This window comes from Gallus gallus, chromosome 7 (genome assembly GCF_016699485.2).
Source record: "Gallus gallus isolate bGalGal1 chromosome 7, bGalGal1.mat.broiler.GRCg7b, whole genome shotgun sequence".
NCBI classification, from domain to species: domain Eukaryota; kingdom Metazoa; phylum Chordata; class Aves; order Galliformes; family Phasianidae; genus Gallus; species Gallus gallus.
Genome location: NC_052538.1, coordinates 28,443,537 through 28,462,815, shown reverse-complemented (window position 1 = coordinate 28,462,815; position 19,279 = coordinate 28,443,537). Strand labels below are relative to the sequence as shown.

At 43.4% G+C, this 19,279-nt stretch overlaps 1 protein-coding gene across 5 annotated transcripts; it reads left to right on the top strand.

Moving 5' to 3' along the window:
• The first annotated feature begins 40 nt into the window (after positions 1–40).
• INSIG2 (insulin induced gene 2) lies at positions 41–12,870 on the top strand. 5 transcript variants are annotated; one of them, NM_001306186.2, is made up of 6 exons: positions 41–77; positions 3,847–4,017; positions 6,684–6,808; positions 8,785–8,951; positions 9,308–9,407; positions 9,870–12,870. In NM_001306186.2, exons 3-6 carry the CDS (start codon positions 6,710–6,712, stop codon positions 9,909–9,911), a joined length of 408 nt encoding a protein of 135 aa, NP_001293115.1. In that variant the 5' UTR covers positions 41–77; positions 3,847–4,017; positions 6,684–6,709; the 3' UTR covers positions 9,912–12,870. The 5 variants fall into 5 exon arrangements, with proteins under 5 accessions (NP_001293115.1, NP_001292394.2, XP_046799586.1 ...); NM_001305465.2 differs by having other exon boundaries at positions 3,847–4,177; XM_046943630.1 differs by having other exon boundaries at positions 41–156.
• The last annotated feature ends 6,409 nt before the right edge of the window (positions 12,871–19,279 follow it).

The window sequence follows — 19,279 nt, the reverse complement described above, 5'->3', positions numbered from 1 at the left end:
CCGCCCCCGCCGGCGGGAGGCTGCGGAGGCTGCGCGGGGCGGGGACTGGCGCGGGAGGAGAAGATGGCGGAGGCCGAGTGAGTCCCGGGGCTGCCGCGGCGGCGCCCGCGCAGTGGGGGGCGGCCGGGTGGAGACCGAGGGCGGCTCAGAGCTGAGGTTGGGGTGCGCGGGGCTCGGCAGGGGGCGGCCGCTGTGGGAGGGCACGGCGCGGAGGGGTTCGGGTTAGAGCTGCCGCAGGGGGAGGCCCCCCTGGGAAGCGCCGAGCCCCCAGCCGGGCCTGCTGCCTGCGGGCTGGGCCCCGTTGCGCGGCTGGGCCTCATAACATGCCTCGAGGTGTCAGCGCTGCCCTCAGCTGTCTGCCGTGGTGTCTGGGCGGTGGGCTGCCCAGCCCCGTGCCCTGAGCAGTAGGGTTGGTTCTGCCGGGCTCCATGCCTCTCCTAGGGCACAGGTGGTGGTGCTGTCCCGTTGTTTCAGCACCTGCTGCAATACGGCCCTTCCTCCCTGGCTCTCGCTTTGCTGAGCTGTTTGTAGCGCGTCTTATTGGGCGAGAAATGTTGTGAGCCAACAGAAAGCTCTTCGTGAGCGTGTGGAGCACTGCGGAGTATTTGCAGGTCGGATCTTCTAATGATAAACTAGTTAAGTGACTGAGTGTTCCAGAAAGTCAGGGGTGATGGTTTTCTTATTAACTCTGCAAGACAGGACGTTGTGCAGTTGCCCTGCAGACCATTACCTGGCTCTCTCAGCTGCTATGTTTGGTATGCTAAAAAGCTTGGGCTGGGGCCGTGTGCCACCAAAGAGGGAGAGCAAAGCAGAGACTTTGTGCACATGCCAACCTGTAGCTTCCTGAGTGCTTCTGTAGCTTTGAGTATTGGTTCTCAAGAGATGAGGGCTCAGAAGTAGTGTTGGTTCCATAGATGGAGTATTCTATCTGAATGGAAATCCTATGCAAGATACAGGGCTTGAAAGAAGGCACTCCAGCTCCCAGCACAGAAGAAGGAGTCGATGCCTTTAGAAATCTTAATTTCCATCTCCATTAAAGGAAGCAGCAGTAGATATTTTGATGTGCAAGTGTGTGCTTTGCCTGAGAATCTTATATCCAGGCTGTTAGAGGCTGTGAAGAGCCCTGACATTGGGTTTGGTCAGCCTTTCTCTTCTCTTCAGTTTCTTTGTTTGTGGTATGCCAGAAGCCAGTCGGCAGAGAAAACTTGGAATCTGTAATAGAGTAAATGGAAACAACATGTGTAGCGTGAGAAACCAGGGCGGAAGTCACCACATCTTACTAATTGGAGATCTGGCATTACTTGTTCCAAGCGCATTCATTGGCATTTGCCCACCACAAATGTCCTTGTGCCAATAGAGCTGTTTGCCTCGCAGTAAAAGTCTCACTGGAGTCTGCAGTGCCTCGTATGGCTTCCAGCTGCAGGGGCTGTACAAAAGGCAACAACCCATCCTCTGACGTAGGAAAAAAAAAAAAGTAAGATCTGATCAATTGTTGCGTAAGTAAAACGTTTTACGTAGTGCCACGTGGGACAGCTGATGATTCTTAATTAAGTTGGAGACTGTTGTACTCAAAGAATTACAAGAAGCAGAGTCTTGTTAGAGGGAGATATCAGGAGATGGTTATAAAATAGGGAAATAATCGCTGCAGGGAAATTATTAATAGATTTCGTCAAAGATTGGGAGTTGAGTAGGTCTTGCTTAATGCTTTAGTTGATGACTTTGCACAAAACAGGGTTACAGTATTGATATTTGTTGATGACTTGAAGTTGGGAAATGTTTGCAGGGTCAAAGAGGACGGATATCCTGCAGGAAAATTGGAGTGATGTTCAGTGTCAGAGTAATGCGTGTGGGATAAAATTTAATGTGCAAGGTTTGGGGCTGGTACTAAGAAACAGGAGGCTGCCAGCAGGAGAAAAGAAAGGCTTGAGGAGTAGTGATGGATTACAGGATGTGAGCTACTACTTAGTGGAAGTGGGGAAAAAAAGCAAGGGTGGTCTGCGTGCTGCAGCAGAACTTGTTTAAGTAGATGCAAAAGTGGAATTTCCTCATGCAAGGCCAAGAGATCCACATTTGGAATTGTATATATCAGCTCTGTTCATACAGTACAGAAAAAGGAATGTTCAGACTTAGGAAGTGCCAAGAGCTGTTGGGATAATGAAGAAAGTGGAGAGTCAGTTTAGTGTGTTTTTCTAGCAAGAATCGAGATAAGGAATGTCTCTGATGTCATGTATTTATGAGGCTTCCCCTGAGAATTGTGTATATTCCTGCCATCATCTGTGGGCAAAGTCCCCGGGGCAGGGAAGGTTCTCAGCTGAAGGTGTGATTTATTTGCCATTCCCTGCTTTCTTTCCTGGAGGCTAAGTGTATTATCTCAGCTCTGCCACTATGCCATCCGGAGGAGGGGAAAGCAAAACCTGGAGCACCTCCTTTTTGCTGGAAGGAAGCGTGCTGCAGATGCCAGCCCTGCTGCAGACGTCTCAATGCTCAGCGTGAGTCAGGCTGCTGACTCAGAACCAGGCACTCTGGTTGCCCTCTTCCCCCTCTGCCTCACCAGGATGTGTTTGTGATTACAAATACCATTCAGAAGCATCCAGGCAGAAGAGTTCTTGTGTTTTTTGAGAGGACTGCTGCCTCCCTGAACTGCCTGCAGGAAGTTGCATGTGATTCGCACGCTTTTTCTCTTTTGTTTTGCTTCTTGGAAGGAATAGGGCTGGAGGATGCTGCAGGATAGCCTCACGTCTTTGTTGGAGCTGTCTCCTGTGTCTTAACCAGCTCAGATGTATTTCCCTTGCCTTTTGGCATTGGGTCAGCAAAAGTGTAGGGCGGCCTCTGCACCGTCCTTATGGGTCAGCTGGCATGGAAGGGAAGGCTGCAGCTCCTGTTCCGCTCCTCTGCCATCCGCATGGCCATAAGTAAGAGTTAACAGGAGCCGCCACCAGTTGGCAGCTCCAGATTTAAAAACATTGTCAGGGCTTTTTTTTTCGTTTTGTTTTTTTTTAGGTTCCAGGTGGCTAAGCTGTCTATCAAAATTGTTGTTATACATGAGTGTGGCACTGAATCCGTGTATAACAAGACTCTTGATTGACAGCATTTCTTTTTTTTTAAAAGAGGGGCTGGGATGGGAGCTCTGCCATTCACATGGTGCCTGCAGTTACTCATATAGAAAGCTATCCCAGGCATGGGCAGGTGGAGCTCCTTCTTTTTGCTCTCAGAGTCTTTTGTGCCTGTTTACAAGTCAGGTCCATAATCACGTACGATACCTTTTACAAAACATGTGTTATTTTGGTTCTGTCTGAGGTTACTTCTCCAGTGAGCCAAGTTTCTTGCTCTGTGTCTGGGGTTACACAAGTTGATACACTGCAGCATTGCTGAAATTTCGACTCCATCCTGAAAAGTATGTCTCAGATCTTACATTCCAGTTGAGAAATGTCTTCTGGCTTCTTTTCAAGAAGAGAGATCCGTGAACCCCTGTAGCTGTCTCAAAGCTGAGGGTTGTGTTACGGGCTTCTGGATTACATAATCTCCAGTTGTTGTGTAAAGGAGGGAAGTGAAACAAAATTTATTGTTGCTATGAGGCAAGCCTATCTCCCATCTGACATCAGTTTTGTTTCTCTTATCGCTGTGGTTTTGCATTCCTACTTATCCCATCCCACACTGTCTCTTTGTGGGCAGCTATTTGTAAAACTTGTTTCCTTCACAAGGTGTTTTTGGTCGCTTCTGCTCTCAAAGAACTAATTGCCTTCTTCAGAAAATTCAGGAAAATACCTGTTTTGTTTAGGAGAAACATATATATCTTTTTGTTTCTTCTATCTATATTTTTTTCACCCTTGTTTTATCATTTTTCAGGGTTTGGGTAGCTCCTAATTGAAATCCCAACTACAAGTAAATCCTCCTCAGTGAGCCTGTCGGATGCCTGTGAGAGCATAAGAAGTCATGGCGGAAAATGATGCAAAGCCAACATTACCAAAAAAGAGTGGTCCATACATTTCATCTGTAACCAGTCGTGGCATGAATTTGGTAATTCGTGGTATAGTGCTGTTTTTTATTGGCGTATTTCTTGCATTAGTGTTAAACTTGCTTCAGATCCAGAGAAACGTTACTCTCTTCCCCCCTGATGTGATCACAAGCATCTTCTCCTCAGCTTGGTGGGTCCCACCTTGCTGTGGCACAGCATCAGGTAAGTTCAGTTGTGTATGTATGCATGGCATGGAGATGAAAGGTTGCATAGGGAGTTATGGTTAGAAAAACCCTCACGTGAAAGATGTGGTAGTTAAAAATGTGTCTTCCAGCAACATTGCTCCCTCTGTTGCTATTCCGACCACCCTGAATATTCATGGATAGGCATACATGTATCCAAAAATTCTTGCTCTATTAACTTGCTACACTGTAGTATTGTTAGCAGAACACAAACCTTTATTTTTCTGCTGTACAGTTTTATTATATTTCAGATGGTGGTGCAACGTGTAACTTCAGGGCTGGATTTCAGCAGTGTGCTCTGCAGGCATTGGGTTTATCAGATGGTGCTACGTGCTGCAGCTTGCTTCAAGCAAAGTGAAGCACCCTGAGTAAAGCTCCATTTTGTGTTCCACCTTTCCATTTGTTCCTCAGTTCAGTTTGAGGCATTGCTTTATCTCTGTAGTATCTCTCAGAGGCCTGACTGCTTCTCGGGGAGTTCAGACAATATATGCGGTGTATGCAGTTGTAGCAGCACGTTACAGCACAGAGCACCTCAGTTAGATCTGTGTATTGGGTCGGATGATGTGAACGTACTCTGTTTCTCCCTTGATCACTTAAGAGAGTAGAGGCTTTTCTGTGTGGTTTGGGAGCTAGTTTAAGTGAGTTGTCTGCTGTAGGCAGTAAGAAATAGTCCTTTTTCTTTCATCTTCAAGTGTCAAGAGGAGTATTCTGTGTTGCATGTATGGTGGGATTAGGCTTTCTGCATGGCTCTGAAGATTATTGATCACATGGGTCAGTTCTACACTTCACTAAGGGAATATTTTTAGCAGCTAGAATTGAGGGATTCTGATTTAGTGAACATTAACAGTAAAGGCAATATCTTCTTAGAGATAGTTCTGATAAGATTGAGAAGCTCACTTCTGTGGGTATCAACATGAGTCAATAAATGAGCTTTTGAGTTGATATCACTGTTTTGCTGATGGTAATGTATAAGTTTATTATTTTTCTACTCATCTAATTGCTCTCCTTTTGATAGCTTGTTGAAACACTGCAGCCCAGATAGTATAGAGGAAATTGATTTGAAAGGAAATCCTCCAAATAGCCCTCTGAATCCATCAGTCCAGACAAACATGTCTGGTAAAGTAATGATATTTTATGTATGGGGAAGTCAAAAGGCTTCTCCTGTGTTGGTGCTTTTGATGGCAAGACTGGATATTGTTTGTAAAATGCAGTCACCTGCTAGGTATTTGCACTACTTGCTTTTAAACCACCTGATTTAAAGATGGAGCTTAATTGAGTTTTTTCCCAGCTGAAGTGACTCCTGATAAACTTTGAGTTGTTTCCTTCATTATCAGACTTTTTTTTCCCCCTACTTTTTTTCCTCATCCCCTCTGCTAGTGTTCATGCAGGCAATCTCTATGGTAAATGCTGATAATTAGTCTGCTTTGTTACCATTTCGACTTGTACAGCCTTCCTGGAACTGACATGAACGTTTCTTTGCAGTGTGGTTTATTGTTATGAACAAAATAAAGATGCTTTGCATATTTGCAATCAGTAGCAATGGAGACTGCTTTCAGAGATAGTCTTTCATTCTTTCCTGTTATTAGTCATCAGTTTGGCCTGATGTCTTTGGCAAGAAAATTGCTTATGGAGGATTTGTTTTCCTCTCTAGCATTACTCATGGTTTATTTTTCTGAATGCTGGAGATCAGGTTCCTCTCTCGCAAAAGAAAGAGCATTTGCCATAGCACACCTGTAAAAGCATGCCAAATGGAGGGTATTACAGTCCATACCGATTTCTCAGTCTCTGCCTCCCTCCTGCAGCAGCAGTTTGACATTAAGTGACAGTGTTAATTCTCAGCTGTGTTGGTAACACTCTTTTTAGCTGCAATACAGAATACATTTAGGAAGAAATGTTCAAAGAGCAATTCTCTGGGGTTGGAAGTCCTGTGTGCTGTCTGTATACAACAGCTACTGTAGGCTAATGACTTCGTCTCTTCCTTGAGTCTTCATAGTAGCATTGAAGAAAAGAAAAATTACCCAAACAAAAACTGCTTGTAAAACAACAAAAGAAGACACAAAATATTGACGTTATAGACCATGCTCCTCCTTTAACGTGATGTGTGTGCTTTGCAGTTACTTTAATGTATACATTTGGCATAGGGGTTTTCAAAAGTGCCAGCCTGCAAGCTATTGTTGCTCTTTTTGAACTCCATTGAGATAGCACAGATTCTGGTAGGGTGGAGAGCCTCTCCAGTTGGCCCAGTCTTACAGTCTTCTGCTACCATACCTGAAGATGCTGCTGAATGATTCTACAGGGCTTGTTAAAACCATGAAATTGTTTAAATTACTGTTTGTTTGTTTGTTTTTTGCCATGTATGTTTTGTATCGTGTGCTTAAAGGATTTGTCTTGGTTACTGTAATTGTCGAAATCAAGCTAGTCTTCATTTTAGTTGAGTATTGCCAGTGCTTTAATTCTCTGGCCTTTCTTCTTTCATGTTTCCACAGCTGTGATTGGGTTATTGTACCCATGCATGGACAGACATCTGGGAGAGCCACATAAATTTAAGAGAGAATGGTCCAGTGTAATGCGGTGTGTAGCGGTCTTTGTGGGAATAAATCATGCCAGCGCTGTATCCTATGTTCCAATGAAACTGGGGATAAGAAATAGGTTTCCAGTAAAGCAAAGCTTACATCATCATTCATCATGAGTTGTTAGGAATATAATGTGCAGCATGTTTGCAAAGGAAATGCTGAGTATGTCATAGTGTTAAACTGTCACGGCATTATTGGAGATGGTAAGTCTCATCTGTTTTGGTTCAGAAGACTCTTTCCTTTAGAGTTTCTCAACACTAGGCTTTGTCTTTTAGTCTTTATTTTCTCTGAAAAATCAAGTGCAGGGAAATGCTTACATGATATGTATTACAGAAAAATGCTTTAATTTCAAGGTTTGATTTTTCTTTTAACACTGTAGTTAAAGGTTGAAGTCCAATCTTGAGCTTATCAGTGAAGCATGTGCACTTTGTAAAGAGTGGGGAAGAGTTAGGACCAGGTGACACCTGGTGCTGCACACTGCAGTTTTCAAGTGTTGTTACCCCATTCCACAAATGTGGCCTCAATGCTGAGAGGATAGTTACCTTTCCTGTGCTATAAACTGAATTGAAAGAACATTTATGTTCTCTGGAACTCGTTCCTTTCACTGTCAGCTCCAGCACAGCAGAAATGCATGGTGAGTGCTAAGTGGCTTGTGATTGTGTGCTACTGAATTTCCTGATTTACAGGAAAAGAGCACAGCTTCGGTGAATGATGTGAGAGCTGACAGAGCTCTTGCTGAGGTGGCCCTTGGATATTTCTGTTGTTGTTTCTGGGGTGGCTTGTGGGAGCTAAACCAATCCAGCATGGCCAGACAAGCTGGAGCTGTCGAGGTTGAGTCATTCGTGGTGTCTTTTACAAACTTGTTTGTTTTCATTTTGTCAAAGATCTGTTAATGTAGTCCTGTAGTTCTCATCAGCCTTGGACTATACCTGCCTTGTGAGCAAATAGAACTTTCTTGCTTTGAAGGAATGTGAGAGAACTGACGGCGTTTCTTTGCATGGTTCAAGTTATTTGCAACAAACCTTGCGGTTTTCTAACAGCTGTTGTGAAAATTCCAGAATAACATTCATGTACTGTCTGTGCTTCCTCCTTGACAGCTCTCCCAAAAAGCTGGCTTTTTAGTTTATTACTAGCTCTGCATGTTACCATATTTGGTGTGGTTTTTGTTCATTTGACATTTTTTCTGATGCTATTGATTTTTATCCTGTAATTAATTAATTTTACCTATTAGTTGAATTTCTTTCTAATTTCCTGTAGCTCTCTCCAGGCCTTTGTGAGAAAGTAGGACAGTGATTTTTATGTTTTCATCCCACGAATTTGCTTTCAGGCTTTTGAAACTCGACAGCCTCCTTTTCAATAATCTATCTATAAACAAATAGTGAGGATGAGTTGGTATTTCCAAAACATTTTGAGGAAGGAAAAACAATACAAATAGCTTGAGTCATTACTGCAGGCTTCATAAAAACTGATTTTGAATGTTGAGTACTTTCACAGTAATATTATCTACATTTCATTTTAAGAAAGCACTTAACGTTTTGCTGAATGCAAACTACTGTGTCATTTAAACATAGTAGAAGAAAGAGTGACAAGTATCTTTTTTTTTTTTCCCTCCAGCAAATCTTTGTCATTTAAAGGAGTCTAATGGCAGAATTAAGATTCCATGCATAGTGTAATAAAGGACTAGAAAAGGATGGAAAGTCCTTATTCTGAACAGTAATGTGCATTTTTTTTCTGCATCTGAAACTGTAGTGTTTTTTGGTAGGTATATACTCTTGGCTCTTTTACAGTACTAAGATGATAAAAACATGAATAAGTGTCTTCAGTTGTTTCCTGATATGCTGGCAACATTTACAAAGCTCATTTCCTTCTACGTTATAGGTGTGTCGTAACAGATACAGCTAGTGCTGTATTTTTTATGGTGGGAAAAACTATTATGTTAAAGTATGATGAACAGAACAAAGAAAACTACATTTGCATTTGGTATTTCCAAGCTTTTCCTTAACAGTTAACGCAGAAAGTGGATTTTGCCAACAATATCCAGTTGTCTCTCACGTTAGCAGCCCTGTCAATTGGGCTGTGGTGGACATTTGATAGATCACGAAGTGGCTTTGGTCTTGGAGTAGGAATTGCTTTCCTGGCCACGTTGGTGTCACAGCTTCTGGTCTACAATGGAGTTTATCAGTAAGTATTTATTTCTTTGAGGCTAACTAATAGTATCCTGAAGCTGTAATATAAAGTCAGAGTAACTGAAGGGGCTGAATTTGATATGAATTGTAAAACAGTCAGAGCTTCATTTGGGGAGTAAAATAAATTTGTGAAAGCTCTGTATTAAGACCTTCAGTTGGGAGTTGCTTATTTCAGTAAAATTGCTGCTTTTATCAACAATGTTAATTACTTTAAGCAATTAAGTTTCTATAATAGTGGCATTTTGAGTTGAAGCGTCTGTAACTTAAGTCTATAGATTAGTTTCCTGTGATTGAAGAACTCTCCTTTATACATGGCACAAGCTTGAGCTAAAAAATACTGTTCTTTTTCAGGTACACATCTCCAGATTTCCTCTATGTTCGTTCCTGGTTGCCATGTATATTTTTTGCTGGTGGAATAACAATGGGCAATATTGGCAGGCAGCTGGCGATGGTAAGTGTGGAGGGAGGACTGACCGCCTTCTAGTGATACTTCTAATCTACATGTCACTGCTTCCTTTGTACATACCAGTCAGTTACTTGAACTGGGGATGTGGGATCAGATACAAACTGGCTTTTTGATTTGGTTAGTGAGCCATCAGCACTTCTCATAGGAACGTGGCTCATCTCTTTGCTCCTTATGCTGGGGTGCGTGCTTTATCTCAGAAGCTAAATGACAGCACCAGTGTTTGGGGAGAAGTCAAGCCGCTCCTAAATCTGTACTATTTCTGCTGCTCACAGGGACAGAAGTCACAGCCAGCATTGTTTGCACAGAACTTAGGGAGACCAAGCTTAAGTGGGTGAAGAAGAAAGCTGAGCTGTGCCACAGCTTATATTGTAGAAAATTCCCCTTCGTAGCCTTTTTTTATTAGTTATGTACGTAATAATTATTGTTTTGCCAATTTCTGTTTTTCAGTATGAATGCAAAGTCATTGCAGAGAAGTCTCACGAGGACTGAGGAGAAACAATATGCACCTTTAAAGCAGGAAAATATCTAATAAATGACTGTTGGAGGAGCATAAGGAACACTTGACTATGAAATTGCCAAAATGCAATTTTTTTTCTCTTCAGTGGTATATTTTACTGCAATCTGTGATTGCTGCTTCTATAGAAACCTTAATGTCTGATTTTTTGATTACTGTGAAGTTCCAATAGTATGCAATACATTTGATAATGTTGGTTCAATTATAGGATTCTTTTTTCCAAATCTAAGCTGAGTTTACCATAACTTCTTGTCTGTCCACAATGTTGCAGTGCCAAACTGAACCTTTGCACTATGTTTCTGTAGCTGCAACTTCTGCTTCACTTTATCTTGAAAGTTTTGAGGAATTTCTTCTTAACAGCTCAGTGAAAAATATGGGATTCAGACTTAGGAATGAAGATCTTCTCTTTATATGATGATAGCTAGTAATGCATTTAAGAAATTCATGGATTGCAAGTGGGCCTTGATGCAATAAGTAACTGATTTCTGCCTATTAACGCACTATCATTCATATCACAGATGAGGAGGCTTAGTATGAATTGTGTGGGTTATTGCTGTATCATTTCATTTGTTTGTGATCTGTGTCCAGTATCACATCCCGAACACGGAAGTGGAAACTGAGGCTGGAAATTCTTGCTCTTTTTCCTCTGGAACAAAAGATATACATGCTCGGATACGGATTTGTGTTGGACCATCATCAGATGTGGACAAACTCTCTGAAATTACTGTTTGTATTGAGTAACAGGATGCAGTTCAGTTCATTTTTACTCTAAAGGGTGGTGAGGTGCAGAAACAGGCTGCCCAGAGAAGCTGTGCATGCCCCATCCCTGAAGGAGTTCAAGGCTGAGTTGGATGGGGCCTAGGCAGCCTAAGCTGGTGGGTGGCAACCAGCCCACAGCAAGGGGTTGGGCCATGTTTATGGGTTTTTTATTATGAAACTTTATTCTGCTGAACTAAATCAGCCACTACCATATAGTGTCAGAAAGACCTCCATTACCAATGCTATTCATTATAGTTCTTGTCTCCCCTGCAAACGGAACAGGGAAAAGACAAAGGCTGTATTTTAGGTACTGAAGTAGCCCTTTTCGCTGTAACTGTGGTCCAGGCACTCAAATACATTTGTTCTCATAGCAACTTTCTGAAGTAGAGAGGTACTGTTGCCCTTATTTTACAGGTGCCTATGCACAGAAAGTCTGACAGGACAAAGCTGAAACAGACCATATCCTAAATCTGTTCTCTTCTTGAGAAGGACTTTAGTGTGACCCATGGTCATGGACATACATGGAATTTCTTCATGTTGGCTTTGCAGCTCCCTGTTAAGATCCTGAGACAAAAGCAACAGTGCAAGAAGGCAGAAAGGAGACCTGAAGAGGATTCTGCCAGCCTATGCCAGCAGTGAATTTGGTGTGAAATGTCTCTGCTTTGTTACCCTCCTATTTCTGTGTTAATGTTGTTTTAATGTGCTGGTTAGTTGTTTGTCTTGAAGTATATTTTTTAAATCTTCTATGAAAGGTTTATAAGAAATGTTACAGTCACCTAAGGAGACTGGAGTTGGTCCAAAGAACAAATAGATGTTTAGACAAGCTTTTATTAATAAATGTGTATATGCATTGTACACAAAGCTTGAAATAGGAAACTCTTTTTCAGTCTTACACACTTATTCTAAGCCTGAAAAGTATGCATTGGAGTGCTTCCAAAAATGTTGGCCACGAGAAGGAAAATTTATTGATTGGAAAAATGTAAAAGCATTAATCAAATGATGTACTTGGTTCTTGGAGCTTGGTTCTGCAGCTCCACTCTTCCATTAACTTATTAGGGTTCCATGACAATTCTTCACCAAAAAGCACTCTTGTGTTTGGTAATGGCTCAAGGAAGCACTTGTAGATGCTCTTGATTATAAACTGACATAGAACATGTTGCAGCAGGCTCCTGACTACAGATTTGCTTTTAATCAGACCGTGTGATAATAAAAATCATTTAATGAATAACACAAAGAAACCTTTTGAGCATGAAGTGAGTTTCCTTAGGCAGGCTCTGGCAACCCACTGAGAATAAAAACTTCTCCTTTCCGTGCAGTATTTGGCCTGATCTGCCTTCTTCACTTGAACAGATGGTTTCAGCTTGGTAAGCAGCATGGTGAGTCCCTCTCGGATTGTCAAGGTGCAAGTGGCATAAAGATGCAGATGTTGGTTCTTATCGTAAGCAGAGAAAAACAGTACCTCAGTCAGTGTGGTGACTTGGTGAACGATTCGCTTTCATCCTGACCAGTAAGTGTGTACAACTGGAGAGGAGTTGTTTGTGTTAGTCACTTGGTGATAGAGCTGCTTCTACTGCCAGTCGAAATATTTACACAGAAGCCTTGTGGATGTTCAAATGTGTGCAGTATGTGAGAAGTGGTTATTGTGCATTTGTGGCACACACTTTAAAGCACTTTGCACTCAGATTATCTCAACACGATCAGACTGTGCTGTCAGCTACCTTTTAAATTTCATTTTGGAAATTTTGAGCGTGTCATGCAAAGGCAGCAGTCATCCAAAATACCTTTGGGTGGAGTCCTTTATTACATGTGTTTTATCTTCTATTGTTGTTTCACTGAAGTTGCTGCAAGATTTGAGATCTTGGATGTGTCTTTTTTTTTTTCTCCAAACTGCATTGTAACTTTATGGCTGATGTGTTCAAACCCTGAGAAAGGTCCAAGATGAGAATGCAGATACGGCCTTAACTGTAGTGGTGTGAACATGCTGCTACTGTATAGCATGTAATTATAGACCGTCTTTAAAATGTTGTTCAATAGAGAATAAATAAGGTATATTTTAGATACAACTTTATTAACACTGTAACCTCTTCACTAATTAAGCATTGTAAGCTCTATGCTGTTGAAACTGGCAAATTGCTGTTAAAAGCAAAATGTGCATTAAATACAACTATAACCTTGTTTGATAGGTTTCTTCTTGGTTTTTAAATGCTGTTGGTTTAAAACACAGAGTTGCCTTCTATCAGCCTGGCATCCTGGTTCCACAAAACACCTGTCTGGAGGTACTAAAAAAGGAAAGGCTGATCAAAGCAGCAGTGATTCGATTGCAGTTAGCATGGTGAGTTGCCTTGGAAAATTCATCCTGTTCAATATTCAGTGGGAGTATTTGAGCTGTGGGAAAATAAACCAGCTAACTTCAGTTGCAGTACAGAAGATTCAGATTTAAATAGTCCCTGAGAATATGGGAAAGAAAACAAACCACCACTGGTGGCACAGAATCTTATAGTATATTTCTATTTATTAATGTTCTGGTCTGGGGGACAGGGGAGGTTTAGGTTGGATATTAGGAAGAAGTTTTTCACCCAGAGCATGGTGACGCACTGAACAGGTTGCCGAAGGAGGCTGTGGATGCCCCATTCCTGGAGGCATTCAAGGCCAGGCTGGATGTGGCTCTGGGCAGCCTGGTCTGCTGGTTGGTGACCCTGCACATAGCAGGGGGGTTGAAACTCGATGGTCATTGTGGTCCTTTTCAACCCAGGCCATTCTATGATTCTATTTGCTGATTGCCCGTTCAGTGTCTCAAGCAAGCTATAACATAGAGAGGTTTAGAAATGTATAATAAAACAAACCTGAAGGCAGAGTTGTGAAAAGACAGCAAGTGAGGTTCATCAATATTTCAAGTGTATGGTTGCTCCAGTTGCAGTGGAGCTTAATGTTGGAAAGAACATGGAGGCAAGTAGAAAAGAGCCGTGTTTGTGTTGGATGGGGTAAGCTGTGGCCCGAAAAGCTAACTGCTGTCAAAAGGCAGTCATGGGCGTGCCAAGTGTCTGACCTGACAGTCGAAGATAACAAGGACTGTGATTTTTAGACAGTTGTAGCACTGAGCTCATTCAGATGCGTGCTGGCAAAGCTGCTTTGCTGGCCGTTCGTAGCCTCTCTGGGAGAGCAGTGCCCTGGGCAGTGGAAATGTGTGTCCTGCCTCTGCTGCCTGTGGCTGTCAGTGGAAAGTTGCCCAATCGAGAGCGGATTCCACTCAGCCCTCTTGAAAGGCATTTTGTGCCTCCTTCTGTAGCGTTGCTGATGCGAGTAGCTGGGAGAGTAAACAAAGTTTCCTCCACAGCTTCCGTGCTTCACTTCTGCCATCTGGCTGGAACCTGCTGCGGGAGCTGTGGCATCCCAGCCTTCTTTCTTCTCTCCCAGTGTGCAAGGTGGGGATGTAATTTTACCAGCAGCATCACCCCAGACGTTTTGCATATGCTTTTTTACATTTGGGGGCAAATGGATGTAATGTATGTAAGTCATGTTAAATAAGAAATACAGTGCTTGTAGATTTACCTGCACAGCTGGCAGAAGGAACGTGTGTGTCGCAGTGGGAATAGCTATCGAATGCAGTTAGCTTTGATGCAAATACTAAAAGCAAAGCATAAGTGATTTTGCAGCTTAATGTTCAGCACTAAGCAGTAAATGAAAGGTCAGTCCAGCACGTTAACTGTTGTGGAATTGTAAACACCACCTTAATTGCTACATACAGTCAGCGTGGAGATGTAGTGTCTGTTGTACTTTGAGCAGCACGGTCCCTAATCAGGACAAGGCTCCTTCTCCTGATTACCTTCCCCCCTCAGATGACAAAGCCTCAAATTAAAGGATAAACTGGGGCTTTGCATACTGGAAGTTTGTGCTTTGAATGCTTAAAGTCACTCCACGGAAGAAGTACAGGTCATTTCTTGATCTGACTGGAGCTGAAATCCAGGTTGAAGGGAGATTTTGCATTTTCTTGAGGTTCTCCTTTCTTGCTCTTCATTCTGAAGTGCCAAAGCAGTTCATGTTGCACTGTCACACAATTTTAGTTTGCCTGTAGCATATGGAAGACAGAACAGAGAAGGAAGAAGATCATGGGAAAGGGCTGCTGCTATGCTTTCCCCCAGATAAGTGAGTTGGGAGCTTAGCATACAGCACACCATGTGCATCAGCATAGGACTCCCAGCCTGCAGCATCCCCACGTTCATGTTTATAGGCTAAGGTTCTGCACTGGCAGTGGTTCTGCCTTTGCTTTTGCACTGAAAACATGGAAGGCGGGGGGGGGGGGGGGGGGCTATACAGGGATACTCACACACATTGCCCAGTATTCTCTATTGTAAGGCATGTGGGTATGGCCATAGGGTGCCACAACAACTTACTGGCTCCAAGTTACACAAAGGGTAGCTCCAAGACTTGCCATACTGTTGCAAGAAAGAAAGAAAGAGATTGGTTGAGTTTTTCATGCTGGATTTCTGAGCGAGAGAGGAAGAAGAGCTTCACAGCTGCAGTGGTGTATTCCTGACTCGCTCAGACCTTCAGCTGCTGCCAAAAGACATCACTGTTGGCCACTGGGCCATGTTTGGTCCTGTCTGCTTTATCCTAACTGTGCTGGGTTTTGGCTCGGTGTCTGGGGGACCATCCTAGTCCCCAGCGTGACCTGGCTGTATCAGTGGGGAACGTGTAGGAAATGGCTGTAGTGAGGGTAGCAAGGTCTTGCTGGGATTAGTGCAGTTGTCTTGGATGTTGTGAGAAACCAGCAGTCTGCTCTGGTCGCATAGGGTGGTGGTGAGTGTTAGAGCTGAGAGAACGGGGCTGCACTGTGCTTAGGTAGGAGTGAAGGTCCCTGTGAGGGCATTAAGGGCGTACATCAACTACAGGTTCTCAAGCAAAGCAAAGTTGTCCTGCCCTACAGACTTGTTTCTTGTCTGGAGCAGTGAGTCCTACCACTGGCGTGCCAAGGAGAGAAGAACGTTCTTTCTTCTCCTCCTCCTCTTCACTCTCCCTTTGCACTAATACACTGGAGCCTGAGTTAAGGACACTTAATCCCATTCTTGGAACCAGGACTATTTATAGGCTGGGTCAGCGCTGAAAGACTCCACTGTTTTCTTCTAAAAACAAATGCTTGTTCTGTGCTGCACGTCAAGTGCAATCACTGCTGAATGGGCTGACACGCGAAGCCAAGTTCTCAACCGAGCTGGCACAGCTCCACTGCTTGTGGTGGGTGTATGGCACGCTGTGCTGGTCGGGAATTCAGCCCACTGTGTTTGAAGGGGGTGAAATTGTTTTGAGCTCCTTTCTGTAGGGTGCCTCAGGTCCGAGAAGCATTGTGCATCCAGTGTGAGCCCTCAGCAGACCCTGCCTGTCCCTCTTTTCTTTCACCGCTGATGGGAAGTGTCATTTTCTTTGATTTGCAACGTGTGCATTTCTATGGTATCTCAGCTCTTTGGGGGGGACAGACGGACTTAACAAGAATCAGATCTGGCTGATGAGATTAATAATAATGCAAATGTCAAATGTTGGCCACCGATGTGCTTGTTGTCACAAGGGCTTGCCACAGTACTGCGTATTGTGTCCAGTCTCTCTTGTAGGAAATCCAACTGATGATTTGTTTTGGACCTGTGCCTGTTCTGATTAAACTGGAGAGAGTGAAATAATTCCGCTTTGTGTGGTTTCAGGCCCCTCTTACCAACCAATTCCCTCAAATCAGTGTAACAAGCAAAATTGAAGCTGGAGAGGTGACTTAAAAAAGATAAATGGGGAGCTCCTAAAGAGTGATGCTTCGAGAGCATGAATCGATATAGTGATGTATCCTTGGCAGTGATAAGTACTAGAAGAAATGATAGAAATGTAGTGTTACATAAGTAATAGATGTAGAAGTGTGGTAGGAGAAGTACATAGCACTCCTGGACAGATAGCACAGGGCAGAGGGAAGAAGGTCACTTGGTAAGCTGGCTGGAAGCAAAGGAAGCTCCGTTTCAGTGTCAGGTCAAAATGATCAGCACAGAGGCTCAGAGATGGGTGAAGTTGGTTATAGGCTGCTACACAGCAGAGTATTAGGGATATGAGCTGGAAACAGGACCGTGCACACACACACGTCACCCTAGTGGCCAAGCACTGGCACAGGCTGCCCAGGGAGGTGGTGAAGTCATCGTCTCTGGAGGCGTTCAAGAACTGTGGAGATGTGGCACTGAGGAACATGGCCGATGGGCAGTACTGGTGGTAGATGGGCAGTTGGACTTGGTGATCTTAGAGATCTTTCCGACCTTAATGACTCTACGATTCTATGATCCCCGTCAGTTCAGGGGAGCCACCAGAGCCTCGCACGGAGCTGAGTGATAATTGTGCAGTTTTGCTTTACCGTTAACCAAGTGTTGAAGAAGGCAGTTTCTTCTCAGTGCCGCCTTGTCAGAATGCTGGGCACCGCTTGTTTTTGACATTTTCAGCTACTGTTAAATAATAGTCTTGCTTCTGTCACAGTTAATGTTGACTTGAAGGCAGTTGTGCATTTCTCAACTCAAATGCTAAGCAGACAGACTTGGGTCTTGACAAATATTTTCCTGGCTCGCCCAAGGCAAGTAAAAAATGAGCTTCTAGTTAATCGTTTGTTTTAAAATTCAAATTGGTGAAATAGGTAATTAAAAAATGACAATTTTCATCAGAATTTGCAAATTAAACGTCTCTTTGCAGTCGGAGCGGGTTCGAGAAACTGCAACAGATAATTGCTATTTGAAATCAGTGAAGTATCCAGCATTTTAGGGCCGTGAGGACTGCGGCTGTTCTGCCTTAGTAAGCCTTGATTGATTTGGTAAATAAGCATTTCAACTTCTCTCTTTAAAATAAATAAGCAGTTTTATTGCTTTATTGCTTACCCGGTACGGGAGGTGAGCCGGCTCTCAAGCAGTAACCCTGTGATATCACGCGCCCGAGTGCCATCTGTCACAGAGAATTTTGTCCCTTTATGCACGATGGCTTCTTATGGCATTAGGTCCATTGTAGGTTAATTGATTAGCAGCGACCCTCCTTTCAGTTGTTGCTGCCTTTCTTTGCTGAAGGACCATATCTCTCATCTCCATTTCCTTTTCTCTTTCCTACATTAGCATACTAATCACACTGAACTCCCACTGCTAAAAAACTCTATCCATTTGATATGGGGGAGGGGGAGGAATAGACTGGCATTTCCTGAGAGATTCACAGCTGCTGTTCTATGGCAGCAAGATAGGGGGGAAAGAAAAGAAGCAGTGGCAGAGGTGAGCAGATCAGTGCTGGCTGAGACTGCAGCCACGTCAATATTAAACACGTTTAAGAAGCTCTATTAAAATAAATATCAAAGACACATCTGCTTCTCCTCAAATTTTGCCACAGTTCCCTACGTTTGTTTTCTCTCCAGCTGTTAACACCTGTCTTTCTGTCAGTGCTAATAAAGCCTCTTTAGGTGGGCTACAGAGCTGACAATAACATGAAAGAATTCTCCATTATTGATATAAGAAATTCTTTTTTCAAAAATAAGAAGTGAACAAAGATGTATCCTTGTGCTCATCCTTCAGAGCACTGTATTTTTGTGTTGTTCATTTCTTCTTAGATCAAGCTACAGAGTGTTGTTGTGCTTGCACTGCACAGCTGAGCTGGAGCGAGATGAGGCATCCTGCAGTGGGCAGCTCCTGCTCACCTTTGTAGTTCTCATTTTATTGCTGACATATTCAGAAGGGTGTGTGTGCGTGGTACTCCTCACTCCATGTGATGCTTGTTATCTAACCTCATCAAAAGCGTATGCTGTGCATTGATTGCTACCAGGGAACACATATCCAGCAGTGATGTCTTCTTTACATACCTCTTAAATGAGCACAATATTCACAGGGCTGCCTGAAGAAACAAGCGTTTTATGCCTTTGCTGCAGCCATCCCAATGCAGGGATGATAAGAAGATCCCAGCTATCTTGGCGCTGAAGGTAATGGGACAGATCCTCAACCAGAGCAAACTGAGACCATGTACTGTGCTTGTTTACCTAATGCAGAAGAAAAGGTCTCTTTATTCCTTTTGGCCTACAGAAACACGGCCTGATATTTGGTGAAAAACATCGATGAGCCACACCAGAAGCATCCCGGATGAGGAAGAAATAATGATATAAAGGTTTCTGTTAGCAGAACATTGGTATTCTTTGCCCATTATGGGCTTAGTTCACTGGCTGGGGTACTGCAAAAATAGACTCAAGGCTGTTGAGCTTGTATTTACTTCTCCATGTCTTCCCCTGTGAGGTAGTCCATGGGTGAGCTGTCGGAATGCGAGCTTTCATCTGTAGGAGAGACATGGGCCTCTTGGAGTGCACCCAGAGGAGGGCCGCAGGAATGATCCCAGGGATGGAACACCTCCCTACGAGGACAGGCTGAGAGCTGGGGCTGTTCAGCCTGGAGAAGAGAAGGCTACAAGGAGACCTGAGAGCGGCCTTTCAGTATCTAAAAGGGGGCTGTAGAAAGAAAGAGACAGCCTCTTTAGCAGGGTCTGTGGTGAAAGGATAAGGAGAAAGGGTTTCAAACTAAAAAAGTGGAGACTGAGATTGGATATAAGGAAGAAGTTT